A 14301-nucleotide genomic window follows, 5' to 3' on the forward strand; every position below is an offset into this window, starting at 1 on the left:
CTAACCCTAACCCTAACCCTAACCCTAACCCTAACCCTAACCCTAACCCTAACCCTAACCCTAACCCTAACCCTAACCCTAACCCTAACCCTGATCCCATGACCATTCATGACAGCTCTTTCAGCATGGCATCTTCAATTGTTATGCTAGACCGCAACATTCTCCCCCAAAACGTCCAGAATCTGTGTCAAAGTCTCGAGAACCCCACTGACAACGCCATTGCCGCTATCACAGTACATGGGGACTACTATCTGGTAATTTATATGCTTACACGGGCTATAAAGGCCGTTGTCAAGGCCGGGAGCAATAAACCTACCTGAAAGGGGTTTTCTTCGTTTTCTTCATCTGGGCACATGTTTCTACACGACCCAAGGCATAATGCTTTCTGGCCCAGACTGTACTCAGCCAGGCTGTGGACTTTACCAGAGTGAATCGAGTGGTGAGTATCCGAACGATTAAGGCGTTGGTGATCCTCTCTGCCGTGCTTTCTTTACTCACTCTACCGAGCTTTTCTTCTGCGATGGACTATCAGTATCCATATCCGTGGTGCTGTGGCTGTCCGACCTACCTTGTCAGTCTATTGCTGAGGCCGCAAGCGTAACGACCCTTTGACAAAACAACCAAGGCAGGTTTCATCGAGAAAGACGCCTTTTTTTTTCCTTCTCCATCGCTCTCGGGGCATGATACCGCTACATGAACCATTTACGGCCACTGTCGAACTCGATTTCTTTTTTCGAACCTATCTCTAACATGCGCTCCGTTACGCAGCATTTATCTAGATGATATCAAACTACCTCAAAAAATAAAGAATTGGATTAAACCTCCAACTAGGAAACGGTTCGAGTCTGTCCGCTCGCCCTCTTGATGCTTTGTTGCTGTTGTACCACGACGTGACTATACTGACCAGTCCCACGCTCGGAAGTCTCGAGAATTTCAGCACTGGGATAGTAGCCAGTGATGGAGCAGACGTTATAGCCACTCCCGTGACCAGGGCCGCATGTTTAACTCGTATATACTTTTAACATGCGAAATCTTTCAACTTGTGAATATTCCTAACGTGTAAACATCTTCAACTGATGAAACTTTGTAACTTGTGAACATTTTCAACTAGTGAACATCTTTAACTTGTGCACGTCTCTAACATATAAACAATCTTCATAACATTTTCAACATGTAAACAATTTTAAGTTGTGAACACTTGATCTTTTGACGTATCCAGCTATTGTCACTATGACTGCAATGTGTCATTTTTAGCAGATCTCTCGTCGGCCTACCTCTTTACCATCGTTGGCAAAGTCAGTAAAGATCACAGGGGAGAAGGTGGGTAGAAGATGAGAAGCCAAACACATGAATCACGAAATTCCAGTTCCCTACTCCCGCCCTCAACAAGATAAGTCCCCTCGTCGCTATACCACAGGCGAGAGCGTCAGCTTTTCGTAGGTCCATCGCTGTCCTTGGAGAACACCACCTCCCCATCTTCCGCCAAATTTACCGCTAATGTCATTATATAGTTACGAACGAACACGAAAGCCCTCCAGGACTACTTTTGCGACCCTCATATATCGTACCGACAGTGTTAATCAGCCTTCCTCTTATGTCAGTTTTTATTTATGCCCTGGCGGCGACTCTGCGTGGAACTCCTTCCATTTCTTCTCCAGGCGTAGTCGCTATCTATCGATGTCTGAACCTGGAGTAGTATTCCATTTGGTAGAGGTCTACCTCTCGCAGTCTTGCACGCGCGGTAGTACTGCGTAGAGTCATCTTTCCTGTTTGTAACTATCCCTGCATTTTCGTTTGCAACTGGTCTTTTGGCGATACCACCCCCCTTTAATTCAGCGGCTTCGCTACGTCAAGCCCCATTATCCCCGTTCCAAGGCTTATTCCACTACTGCATAGGGCATGCTGTCATGGACTCGGACATGACGGCAATGCTCTTATCTGAGTATCATTACAGTAAGATCAACGACTCAATCAACTATTGAACCTTTTGTACATACACCTACGTGTCCGCAGACAATTCCAGCCTCGTCACGTGCCCAAGGTCAAACTTATATCCATACAAGGTTACAGTCGACGTTGGCTACCTCAAGGTTTTCTTCTTATCCAAGATCCTGTTCCCGCTGCTTTGAAATTGGAAAGACCTAATGCATAACATCAGGGATGGGCCGATATATGCGACAAACGCTATTGAAGAACTCACAGGCGATCAGCCGTTTTGGGAGTATAGGACACTGGACATCAAGATGATGATAGAGACGAGGGCTCGTTATAACGATACTATATGAGTCTAACCCCCGCGCGCAGATCTTGAACTTCAACTATCAATCAAAAGAATTCCGAAGGACGTATCTCTCAACGATGACACTAGTTGTCTAAGTGTCACACTTGCGTCACGCCTGATTGCTGTTCTGAGTCAATGAGGAGATCTCCATGCTCTAGCGTAGGATCTGGTATATCGCCCAATCTTGCACAGGTTCCATACACTCTCAGGGTTCGAATCAAGTCGTTGCCATCACTTTCCTTGTCTGCCAGCATATCATTGCAGTGAAGAGTGTGGGCAAACACAATGGCTTGACTAAGTACCCAACCCCCTCGTTCAGCACCATCAGCCATTGCGAGGGTCACTGAAGCCCTACCCAAGAGTCGCCAGAAGTACAGGCAGTGTGCTTGATGCCAATCTCGTGTGGCCCATATCTCTGCTCGTTCACTGAGGATCGTAGCATTTTGTGGGATGGATTGCTGGCCATGAGCATCACTATACCACTCAAACAATCCTGCTTTCGAGAATTTTGCAAATCTAGAAGATGTAGACAGTGCATCAGAAGCTAGATCGGGAAAATAGCAGAGTGGTGGTGTCCAGGTATATGTGATAAGATCGAAAATACAGTCATTGGCTATAGCTTCGGCGTTGGAGGTTCCGCATGTAGTACCAAGGACATTGCTGTGTGCAGCAGGATCGTGACTATCGTGGCCATGGTGGGGTTGCTCCGAGGCTGATGACCCATGTGACAAAAGCAGGAGAAGGGATGCCACAAGAACACTGATCGTGATGGCACTGATCGAAAGACAGACACCATATCGTCGGAAGACATAGAAAGAAGCCAGAGAAGTAGTCGATTCGCGGGCATCAGGCTCGATCGACTCGCCCCTCTTCTCACAATCAAGCTGGTCTTCTTCACCCATGTCCATGGAATCGAAAGGGGTTTCTGCCATCAGAGGGCACCCTGTCTCATCCGACATGTTCAAGGGGTCGAGGCAGGAGCTTTGATGGAGGAGGGTATGTCTAGGGGCCAGATATTGGTGACCAAGGCTTCCGGGCAGTTGAATAAAAGAAGATCATCGAAAGTTGTCCTGAGCTGTGAGAGTTCCTGTCAGGAGATCTCCGGATGATCGCTTCTCCTGTGGTCGTCTTACGGATTGCATTAGCGCGGTTCCCTTATCTCAAAAACATTGAAATATAGTGCGTATGACATCGATAACAGATGAATTCGATAGTCTGTGCACAAGCGCATGCCCGCATCCTAGACTGCATTAGTCTCCTGCGATGTATAGTGTTCCTGTCCCATATTTACGTATTGAACGTATTCACAACACTTCTTGGATTTATACGACACGCAGGGTTATCTCATCGTGTGACAGGTTTCGGCCAGTCGCTCGACGCTCGTTTTCCGAAAATCTTTCCAAGGTCTTCCGCAATATATACAGTTATCAGAAGATAGTATCGTATCGACGCCAACATGGATTACAAGTATGTCAATTTTGTCTACACAGACGCGGTGTATGGAACTTTGTGCAGCGTTATATATGCTACCTATCTTACTACTGTACTGCGAGAGTGGTTTACATCCTCTAGTCAGTTTCTCGCTGGTCAACGCCGGTCGCTACATGATCTCATTCCCAAGGTCTCCATCGTCTGGATGATCATCATACCACTGGAAAACAGTCTTAAATTCGTGGTTCTGCAGATCCCCGCAATTAGTACGTAGTCAATAGTCGTGGGCGCTATAGATACCATGATATGTGGCGTGAAGTTCTCGGGTTTGCGAAGAGCACCAAAATCTTCCAAAGGGATCGAATTATCATCATGCCACTGGAGAATTGCTTCAAAGTCTCGACATTTGTGATTAATGCTAAAATCAGGGAAAGCGTTCTGTTGCGCATCTAGCCAAGTATGAGGATAGACATCCACATTGGCAGTGCACATTAGATTTTGCAGCAGCATGTATACACAATGAGAGACATGAAGTTCGTGGTATCTGTTGTTAGAGTCCGGTTTTCCGTAATAATAGTCGTAATTGCCTTGTAGATGCATGCGAAGCCGGTTGAGACAGTGGATCTGGTGGAACACATCGACCCGTCCTATATACGCATCAGAACCGAGGCCGAAGGACTCGGGGAACTTGGCCGCCATAGCTGGATCTTTTCCTTGAGCTACGACGTCTGCATAGCTGATCGCTATCGGGGCCTGAGTTTCTATTCGGGCCCATGCTGCGTCTACTTCCGGGGAAGGGGGTTGCCGGAATATGGAAACGGGCCTGGCTTCAAGGAACGTGCCGTTCAGTCGGACTGTTCGCATGGGGATATCAATGAGATCCAATAAGGGAGCTGTTCTGATTAGCAAGAAGATGTGGGAGATTGGGGACGTTTATTACAGTGTTCCGATGTCTGCTTCAGGAAGTGGTTGCGCTCGCGAGATCCTTGGGGGCCCTGTCCAAATGATATCATGGACATCGCAAACAGCCACAGAGACAGAACGAAAACGAGTACGTTGAGAGCAGTGTAGTAGTTCCACGATCCAATCCGATGGTCTGTCGGACCCTCCAAGATTGCCTCTACATCAGACTCTGAAGAATTCTTCAATTCAGTATCTCCATCGTGCTGAGCGCCGGTTGATTTCAGAGCTTCGTAATGGTGACTGAAAGAACTCCAATCCCAGGGGACTTTAACCATTTTAGCAAGGGTATTGTATGGAACAAATAGGGTCAAGATGACTTGCTAGTGCATAAGAAGGAAACAGCTTCAGCGAAAGTCATAAGCAATAAGTTCAGCAGGCCTATCTCTTGTCTAAGAGCAATCGGCGAAACAGATTGGGCGCGTCCCAAACTGGCAGGTCGGATAGGGCGAGATCATCCTACGGAACATTTACGGATCTCGGCCCACATCTCGAGCTTCCGTCGAGCACGTACGGGTCATCTTGCTGGTCGCGCGAAGTGATACGATATGACATCCGTATCAGCCATGATTTGATGAATCGATCAATTGGGCGGTGGTCTAGTCGGGACTGCCGAGGCCTCTGTAAACTCATCCTGTAGTTTTGAGCGGGTCAAGCATGCTTCTCGTCTTCCTGCTTCCCACTGCCTTTGCTTCCTCCAACATCATGTTTTCCTCTATTCACTGGCAAGTCGCATGGTTTTTGCTAGCAATTTCGACTACGATCATATCAACACTTCTGTTTGGTATTAAGATCGGCCGAGATGTGACTACCTCTCGGTATGACTTGTGCAAAACCGGGGGCGAAAGCTGCCGAAACGATCACCGCTCCGTGTGGGACTTCGAACATGTCCCAAACCCTGCCCCGGTATACCAGCCTATGGTATTCAAAGAGATATCTGATGCTCGGGCTTTCAAGTCCCCAGAAGATGCTGTAAATGATACAACTTGGAAAGAGATCATAACACCGGGAGGGGGTTTCTTGCATGTGCAGAATTCTGAGGGGGAAGTCGTCGGATACGGTGTGAGCATGTATCACCAGCTGCACTGTCTGAACATGATGCGTCAGATGCTCCTGGGCCAGCCAATGACTGCGTCTCACGAGACGGACGACTGGTCGGAAGACAACATGCACTGGCTACATTGTCTTGACTATCTTGCTCAAGTAAGGACATTATACAGGAATACTTGGCATTGCTAACACTTGCAGGGAGTACTATGTGCAGCAGACGACACTCTCGAAAAGCCTGGATTTACCCGAAACTTCAAAGGAAAGATGGTCGAGGGTATCGATGGAATGGGGCACACCCATCAGTGCAGAAATGCCTCACGTGTGAGAGAAGCTGTACTCCAATCAGAGGGAATACCACGCCCTTCAAAACTTCTGGGACCTGACACTTTATTCAAAGTACCTGGCAGAGACGGTAGTGGACATGCTTGGGTTGTTAGTGAAGAATGATACAATGATGGGAGTCTTAGTAGGAATAATCTTGCAGGTGCTGATAACACTATATCGCTCAGTCCCCCATCTCGAAGAAGATACTTGTTTTCCCATCTCCCTCTCCCTCGCGAAAATCTACCCATTGTTTGGAGTCCATCCACGTGTTCGAAGCCCGCCAATCCGCGTCCTGATAGATGTGATCTCCGCATCCGCTCTGACCATGACCACATCTGCCAATCGCCGAGCTACCACTCACACTCCCAGGCAGAGGTTGCTCGTATCGTCTCTGCCCAGCCCATCTTCTCACAGCATCGAAGTCCACACACATACGCTGCGTGTCAACGAAAACCTGTGGCGATTGGTGTATGTGCTCTTCAGGTATCAAAGAATCGTTGCGCTCCACTGGTGGCATCTGCCAGACATACGTCGAAAGATCGGCCTCGCACATCAGTGCCTGTCGTATACTATCAACACAATGTCCAATGTGTCGCTCGTCGAGAAACGCTTCTGGAAGGCCTTCATTGATATCTCTAAGATTGTGAACCGAGTCAAATTGGTGGTACGTAGAGTTGAGTCCATAGTATTCGGGATGGAAGGTGAAGTCTACCACCTGCGACAGGAGGTGTAAACAATGGAGATGATGGAACACATTGATACCGACGATGAATCTGGCTTCGCCATCTATATCAGGGATCTCGAGAGTCTTGTTAGGAAGTCGAGCTGCCAGAGAGCGCGGGATCGCGACGGCGTGGACGTATAAAGCGCGCCAGGAATCATATTTCTCAGCTGAAGGTGAGCCTTGAAATATTGATGCATCCTTTCCTAATCCAGTTTTGAACAGACGTGGTCGACGTCCGCCGATACCTGTCACGGGTGCTGGACAGGATCAGTTCAGAGCTCTATGTAGATATTTGTGTTACATACTATATAGAATGTTGGACTGCGGCGTCCATAGATAGCCCCGGTGGAGAAGCAGAAGTATATTCAACAAGAAGGAACTCACGAGGAGAAAGATTAGTAGAGGCATGATGCTGAGCGACTGCTTCCTCTCAGTCCGACGTGCAGCAGTATGGCTGTCTTGTACAGAGTACAGCAATGATTCAGCTTGATCCTCTTCTTTCTCCATCTGACTATATATTGGAGTTGTAAGTCACGGTTGAGAGCCCTGTTGGACAAGCTGCGTCTAAATACAACGTTCGCAACCAAGCATGACTAAGATGGAAGATTTTCCCCACCTCTAGAAGACCTATTCTTCCCCAGCATGGTAAACAGTCATACAGATACTCTAAGCCCTTCACTTAGAGGTTCGGTGTTATCTATGGTAAGTGTTGACGTCGAGAAGGGAACGATATCCTTTGGAACATCTGCATTGTGAGCTCCATCGATATTCGGAAGCTATGATGGCTTGAATCAGCCTGCGACTACAGTGGTAGTAGACCTGGTTGCCTTAGCACAAGACAAAGACGGGATAACAACACCGGAGCTCGGAGAGCTTGGGACGTGCGATTCGAAAGAACGCTCAGCCGTTCACGACTGGTACCCGCATCCGTCGGCTGGAAGCATTCGACGAGGATCCTCTTTGTAATCCATAGCTGATATGATGGGCATGCGCTACTACCAGTTAAGACGAAGTCATCAGAAAGGTCATAGGCGAACTCATCGTCCGGGCCAGCAATCTGGCGTCCTCATACATGCATTGCCTTGATGTTCAGCCTGACGTCGTCTGGAGAGAAACGGCTCGGAATGTGTATGAGTATGCTCCAAGCAGGCTACGCCTGACGGAATGGCCTAACTCACAAGTAGAACTTCATTTGCATAGTGTGACAACGCACCGAGTGGGTCTTCGTACAAGTCAGTTGTTACATTTTGCCTAACTGAGACTAGGATAGAAGCCGGGGATGTACTAGTAAAATCCTTGCGATTTGACAACCTTGGTGGATGATCTCAAAGAGGAAGCTCTTTTAGCAAGGTCAGATGTTAGCAGCTAAGAGACGGCTAGAGACGGCTCGAGACGGCCAGAGAATACGAGTTGACTATCCGCGAGGTATCACGAAGTGCCAATTGGTCGCAAGTGAATGCAATGTATATCTTTAATCTAAGGTCAGAGTCAACCTCGAGTGCTGGTAGATCATGTTATGTTTCTCAACAATTTTGTGACCCAATGTCACGGTGCCAGCCGGGTTGTTCTACAACCAGGGTCGCCCTGCAGGAGATCGCGATGGTCGGTATACGCCAAAATATGCGTCACGTGAATATAGACTACCGATGATCATCCGGGCTAATAAGTAGGAACTGCGCTGCCGCCAGCTATTTATAGCCCTTCGAGCTACGTCCTAGTCATACAGCCTGCCTGTTAGATCAGCCTGTCCGTAGTGAATAATACACTGATCCTCCTGTCCGATGTACCGCCCTTTCCCATCCCTTGACACCGAGATGATATCAAGCGCGATCAGTAAACGAAGTTGCCCCTTATCTACCCGTCTTGACTGATCCAACGATGACTTCCGCGAATTCGGCGCTAGCGAGAGATATGGAGACACTAAGCAGCCATAATGAGGGGGTGTATGATCCGTGTGCCGGCTATAGCACTTTCAAAGGGCATGTTGCAATTATCCCGTGCTGCAACCCTAGCTAGAGAGTGTTGACGATTCGATACCATGGTGTGATTAGATTGCGTCGAGCCGTATCCGATAGCCATGATAGTCCAAAGGGGAGTGAGAAGGCTTGCTTGCGCGGAAAGATGTATGTACCACACCATTGATCCTAGAGCTGCATATATAGAGCAGATCGTTCCCTGCTCTGTTGTAATCTTTGCTATTTCTCTCATATTTTTCCCTCTCGACATAACTTACAGTGGAGATGAAGCCTCAGAATGCCCTTCCCGTTATGGCCTTACTGCTCAGCATGTGCAGCGCAGCTCCAGGTTGGTAGTCATCGTCTTTACAGTAAGTGCTGGCTAACGTGGTAACTAGTAGCCGAAAAGCGTGGCTGCGGGAGCAAGCGTGACGCTTCTCCTTCCGAGTTGTGCTATGTTAACTCCAAGCGTGGAATCCAAGCTGAACCAGGTACTATTCGTGGAGCCAACAACCAGGAATTTGCTGACATGATGAACAGTCGCTGGGATCAAGCGCGAAGCTTCTCCCTCCGAATTGCTATATGTCAATTCCAAGCGTGAGGATGGGCTTCAAGATCTCCAAGCTCGGGACGCTTCTCCCTCCGAGTTGCTATACGTCAATTCCAAGCGTGAGGATGGGCTTCAAGATCTCCAAGCTCGGGACGCTTCTCCCTCCGAGTTGCTATACGTCAATTCCAAGCGTGAGGATTAGCTCCAAGATCTCGAAGCTCGGAATATCCTCGATGAGGCTGTAGAATCCGTGGTAGCGTAAAGCACAGCTGAAGTGGGTGTGACTGAGGGCTATTCAGAGACTCATACGGCGAAGACTGAGCAGCAGATAAGTAAGGGCGGATAGACAGAGATACCTCACAAGGACCAATCGATTACATATTAGCTTTGTTAGCCTCAAGTAGTCCTTTTATACTACCGTCAAAGCTATTAGAGTATTATTCAGTGTAGTGTGCGGAGTTCCATATCCTACTGCTTTTTTCGCAACATCAATAACAGCAGATGAGGTCAGACTATCTGCTCTTATCGCCGGGTATTGCCGTAAGGTTTGTACGTACAACTTGCGTTGAGTATATATAGGCTCGTCGACTTCGCAGGACTTCTCGACATTGAAATCCTACCAGAGCTCAGTAATTATGAATATGCAACTCCGTGCTTTTAAATCCAGCGACTTGCCTCGGATGGCTCAGATCGAGTGCTGTTGTAACCTTTCGGACCCTCTTGCGCAATATGTTGCTATCGATATACAGAAAAACTGGCAACCACATCTCAATGCCTCAGCATGTTTCCTTGCTAAGAAATTACTAGAGCCCGGATCCATCTGTTGGGTCATTGTCGAAGAGGCATCTTCTAGCTTGGCGAGCGTGGATAATGTTATTGCCTGGTCAATATGGACAAGAGAGGGTACAAGCGTGGAAGCTAGGATATGGCAGCAAAAGTCCGATGACATGATACAAGGTACGTAATCTCAAACCGACATGATGTTTCTGAAAGCGTAGCTAAGTGCTAGGAGGACTCTGTGCGATGGAGAAGTCATATTCTGCACTGGAGCATGCGCCGACCAACGACACCCACATAAATTTGATCAAGCATATCATCTACAAGCCTACTGTGCCCCCGCGGATGGGCCTCATTGAATATTGGGAGCTCGACGGCATGTACGTCGATCCTAGCTATCAACGGCGCGGTATCGGGCAGATGATGCTCCAATGGGGGATCCGTCAAGCTGAGATGGAAAGTGTCCCGATCGTAACCAAATCGAGCCCAGTTGGAGTCTATCTGTACGAGAAGAACGGATTCCAATCTTTTGAGAGACAGCAGCTTGATACCTTCTTTGAGGTTGGACATAAAGGGATGCACTGTATGATACGAAACCCTGCAAAGACTTTTCTCTAGCTGCTCTAGGTTCTGTAGTAGCAGGGGGGTTTTGGATCTCCTCGATAATGACTAGCTCTAGTTCAGATTCGAGCCTAGGCTTAGGCTTGAACTCGCACTTGAGCTCTAGAGACATCGATTAGTCTATTCCATATTATCTCATAAATTAGCTAGTCCATCTTCCTGACTCTCATAGCTACTAGCGTAGAAAGCAAGGATTGGGAAGCACCAGATTTATGGGTTTTGCCAACCGTTTGGCTAGACAGAGGAGGCAATGGGGCTCCGTCCAGCACTATCTAAATCGTGTTATCTGGGATGTCCGCGCTGAATTGCTCGCATGGGCAGGTGGATACAAGAAGCGCCCAGGGTTTCTTCGGACGAAACACCTAGCAAACATCACAAATGAGCTACGCGCAGACACTCTCCAGCCTATGGTAGAGGAAGACTATCGGAGTTATAGGCTAGAACGAGATGCTGTAGGTCTCATAGACGTTACAAAGAGCGGCGGCAGATGGACTGAAGGGACCCAGCAACTCCTTCAATGCTCCATCCAATTTTGCCTCGGAATCTTCGCTAAGCAGTCCGAGGTCTACTCTTACCCAATTTACGTCACGGCAAGGCTCGATCATTGATACTTCTCCTCGCGAAACAGACCTAGTCAGAACACTGCGTACCGGATTAGTAATCGGCGGCGTGCAAGGTCATTCCCACAAGCAAGACGCATCCATTCCAAGTCATGTGGGCAGGCGAATGAGGTCACCCAACCCTGAAGAAGGGACAGCAGCAGCAGTTGGCCGTGGAAAACGCCCTCGAATAGCTGTCAGCCCTCGTATCACTAGGACCATTAGATCAGGTAGAGTGGAATCTGCACGTCAAGTGTATTGTCAAAAATTTGATCCTACCTCACGCGACAGTTTTGATCGAATCTACGAAAAGTGGGAGGCTGAGATCCGTCCCGAGATGAATGCTTTAGTCAAGGATATGACTGCCGTCACCGAGATCACAAATCATACTATCGAGAAGAGCGGGCAGCTGTATCGCGATTATCTCTTCGACCTTGCGACAGAAATGATGGACGAACAACGTGGCGCTGACTGGCCCACAGTCTGGAAACCCGAATTTTGCAATTTTAGATACTTACCAAATGACAAGTTGAGGGAATTCGCACAGCTTTGGTTGCTCACCAAGGCTAAGATCAGTAAGTTGCTCGATGCAGGAATCCCTATCGATCGACCTGTACTCGGCCAATGCTGGATCGAGCCAGAAGACAGGCTCAGCATCCAGGGTTTCACAGAGTATCTGTCGGATGTGCACAAGGGAAGCATCATTGAGACGCAGAATACGATTAGTGTCGAGCCAGAGACTATGTCGATAACCTATGAAGAAGTAACCCAACGCTTCACAAACGCCCTGCCTACGCCTATATCGACCGAGAACTACCCACTCAACTGTCTTAATCTCAAGAAGATCTCTGGCTTGGGCGAACCTCGTTTCTTGCAACGGCGTGACTTCAACCTCCTCGAAATGCTCGATAATCGAATCGAGAAGCGACTCACAACTGACGGCAACCTCACTGGCAAGCCTCAGCGGGCTCCTCGCCATGTTGACGCGTCTAGTTGTTCTTCCTTTGCACTGCTCGCTGAGAGGGGTTGTGCAAGTGACTGGCATGTAGACATTCTGAATGCGACCTGGGTCGCATGTCTTGACGGCCTCAAATTGCGGCCGATCCACACTAAGTCTGACGAGACCTCGTCAGAAATGATCTCCAATTGGGATCCTGGTGCCAGCATGGAGCAAATTGCAATGATTACCATGGAGCCCGGTGACATCGTGTATATGCCGGCTGGTATAACCATTCCGCACGCTCCGATTACCATAAAAACACGCTCATGTACGGAGGCATGAGACTTGTCGGCTCAATGATAGTCCAGCAATTGCACAATATAATGGACATCATGAAGTCTCCACATGTCACCAATGAGGATATTCAGAAGCAGTGGCCGGCACTAGTCGATGAGTGCGAGAGATACTCTGCGAGTCAAGACAGCAATAGTCGGTGGGACAAAGCCACGCGACTAAAGGTGCGAGCTCTCTGCCGGCAGATGAGGAAAGAGTTGCGCTGCACTTGCGCGTGCACCCTAGGTGGAGGGCACGATAGGCAAGGCAAAATGCGCACCAAGTGCCTTTGTCACCTCAGTATCTGTAAGTGCAGGAAGCTAGTGAGGAGGTGCACAATGTGGTGTCATGCAATAGAGGACGAGTGCCACGACTGCATGCAGTGATACCAGATGGTGGAGTGGTTACAGGTTCGATTCAAGACCCAGCAGAGTCACCAGGCATAGAAGGAGAGACTTGGCAGAAAGACTTCGTTTCTTTATTATCCGATGTCGCGCAACTCAATTCCAGATTGCACACTAGATGCAGTACGTTGCAAAAGTGTTCAGCTGAACCTTACTATGGCCGTCTTAATGCATCGCTAGAGCTAGCAACAAGGATTCTTGTCCAGGGAACGCACAGCTTTAAAGGAGTGATACGCTCTCCTGTTCAAAGCAGTTACAACTCTTGAGTTCATCTGCAGTTGAATCTGTTCTTGCTTTGGGACACTGTGACTACGTCGAAACAATCGCCAAAAGCAGCTCCAGTAGATCCACCCAAAAATGTCCATCCTGTTGACGAGTCTGCTCGCATGCGCTACGGCTCATCCAGCTCCTAGCAGCTTCGACGATTCCCACCTGAAGTGCTCAGGGGAATTCTTTTGGCTAGAGAGTCGTGCAAGTTGCTCCCACCAGGAGCATCTGAAGCGCCGCATTACTCTCCAGATACCGCTACTGCATTCTCGAAGCTCGCAGCCTTCGGTGATATCGCTGTCGCAGCAGTTGCACCTGCTAGCTGCGAGGCATACTATATCAACTTGGATGGTTCTGAATTGTGCGGTCATTATCGTTACTGATAGCCAGATACGATGAATGCCCTGCTGATTGTGGATAGTGCTGTCGATGGCGACAATTCATACCTGGGCTATACTACTCTCCAGAGTTATGATGTTCAAGCGTGTGCAGACAGATGTGATAAGAAAAAGGGTTGCATCTCCTTCAATATCTTTTTCGAGCGCGACCCAAGTCTCGATTCTGGCTATGGTTGCTCAAACCCACCTTCTGTTACCAGAATTAAATGTTCCTTTTTTGCGACAGCGTCAGGCGGAGGACCGTACAATCACGGTCAAATGCGGTCTGAGTTCCAAGTTCGGATCGCTGGGCCGAATGGGTACGTCAACAGGGCATACAGTGACTAAATTATAACGATGGCAGATCTCAGGAGTAGCTATAGGGCCGTCATGCGATATGTTCTGTTTTCTTTCATGTCTCTGTGCTTTGACTGGGCACAGTTCGTACAGATTTGCCTATACGAGGCTCGGAATGGATCCTTACAGTTGTCCAAAAACGCAAAGAGCAAGGAGCATTGTAGTGATCGGGGCCTCTGTTTTGAGAAAGCATTTAAGGCGGCTGTGTACTTCTGCTCGCTCTGGTACCAGGTCCCTTGCTACCAGCTCAGCCAAAATGCGTATTACATAACTCTCACATTCGGGTACTGATCCTGTATCAGGAAAAACGATGTCGACCTTCACGTATTATAATAGTCGAATTGATCCTCG

At 48.4% G+C, this 14301-nt stretch overlaps 4 protein-coding genes across 6 annotated transcripts; 2 read left to right on the forward strand and 2 right to left on the reverse strand.

Moving 5' to 3' along the window:
• Positions 1 to 3881: 3881 nt before the first annotated feature.
• AAFC00_001612 (uncharacterized protein) lies at positions 3882 to 4950 on the reverse strand (the record flags this gene model as incomplete). Its single annotated transcript, XM_069340817.1, has 3 exons — positions 3882 to 3959; positions 4013 to 4605; positions 4653 to 4950. The coding sequence occupies 3 exons, from the start codon at positions 4948 to 4950 to the stop codon at positions 3882 to 3884; spliced, it is 969 nt and encodes a 322-aa protein (XP_069204336.1).
• Positions 4951 to 6227: 1277 nt separating this feature from the next.
• On the reverse strand, positions 6228 to 7178 carry AAFC00_001613 (uncharacterized protein; the record flags this gene model as incomplete). The annotated part of the gene is made up of 2 exons (XM_069340818.1): positions 6228 to 7027; positions 7076 to 7178. The coding sequence occupies 2 exons, from the start codon at positions 7176 to 7178 to the stop codon at positions 6228 to 6230; spliced, it is 903 nt and encodes a 300-aa protein (XP_069204337.1).
• A 1832-nt stretch (positions 7179 to 9010) lies between these two features.
• Positions 9011 to 9477, forward strand: AAFC00_001614 (uncharacterized protein; the record flags this gene model as incomplete). The annotated part of the gene is made up of 3 exons (XM_069340819.1): positions 9011 to 9074; positions 9124 to 9216; positions 9266 to 9477. The coding sequence occupies 3 exons, from the start codon at positions 9011 to 9013 to the stop codon at positions 9475 to 9477; spliced, it is 369 nt and encodes a 122-aa protein (XP_069204338.1).
• Positions 9478 to 9910: 433 nt separating this feature from the next.
• AAFC00_001615 (uncharacterized protein) lies at positions 9911 to 10670 on the forward strand (the record flags this gene model as incomplete). Of its 3 annotated transcripts, none has more annotated exons than XM_069340821.1 (2): positions 9911 to 10232; positions 10288 to 10670. In XM_069340821.1, 2 exons carry the CDS (start codon positions 9911 to 9913, stop codon positions 10668 to 10670), a joined length of 705 nt encoding a protein of 234 aa, XP_069204339.1. The 3 variants fall into 3 exon arrangements, with proteins under 3 accessions (XP_069204339.1, XP_069204340.1, XP_069204341.1); XM_069340820.1 differs by having other exon boundaries at positions 9956 to 10232; XM_069347706.1 differs by having other exon boundaries at positions 10223 to 10232.
• Positions 10671 to 14301: the final 3631 nt, after the last annotated feature.

This window comes from Neodothiora populina, assembly GCF_041146345.1.
Source record: "Neodothiora populina strain CPC 39397 chromosome Unknown canker_contig_13, whole genome shotgun sequence".
NCBI classification, from domain to species: domain Eukaryota; kingdom Fungi; phylum Ascomycota; class Dothideomycetes; order Dothideales; family Dothioraceae; genus Neodothiora; species Neodothiora populina.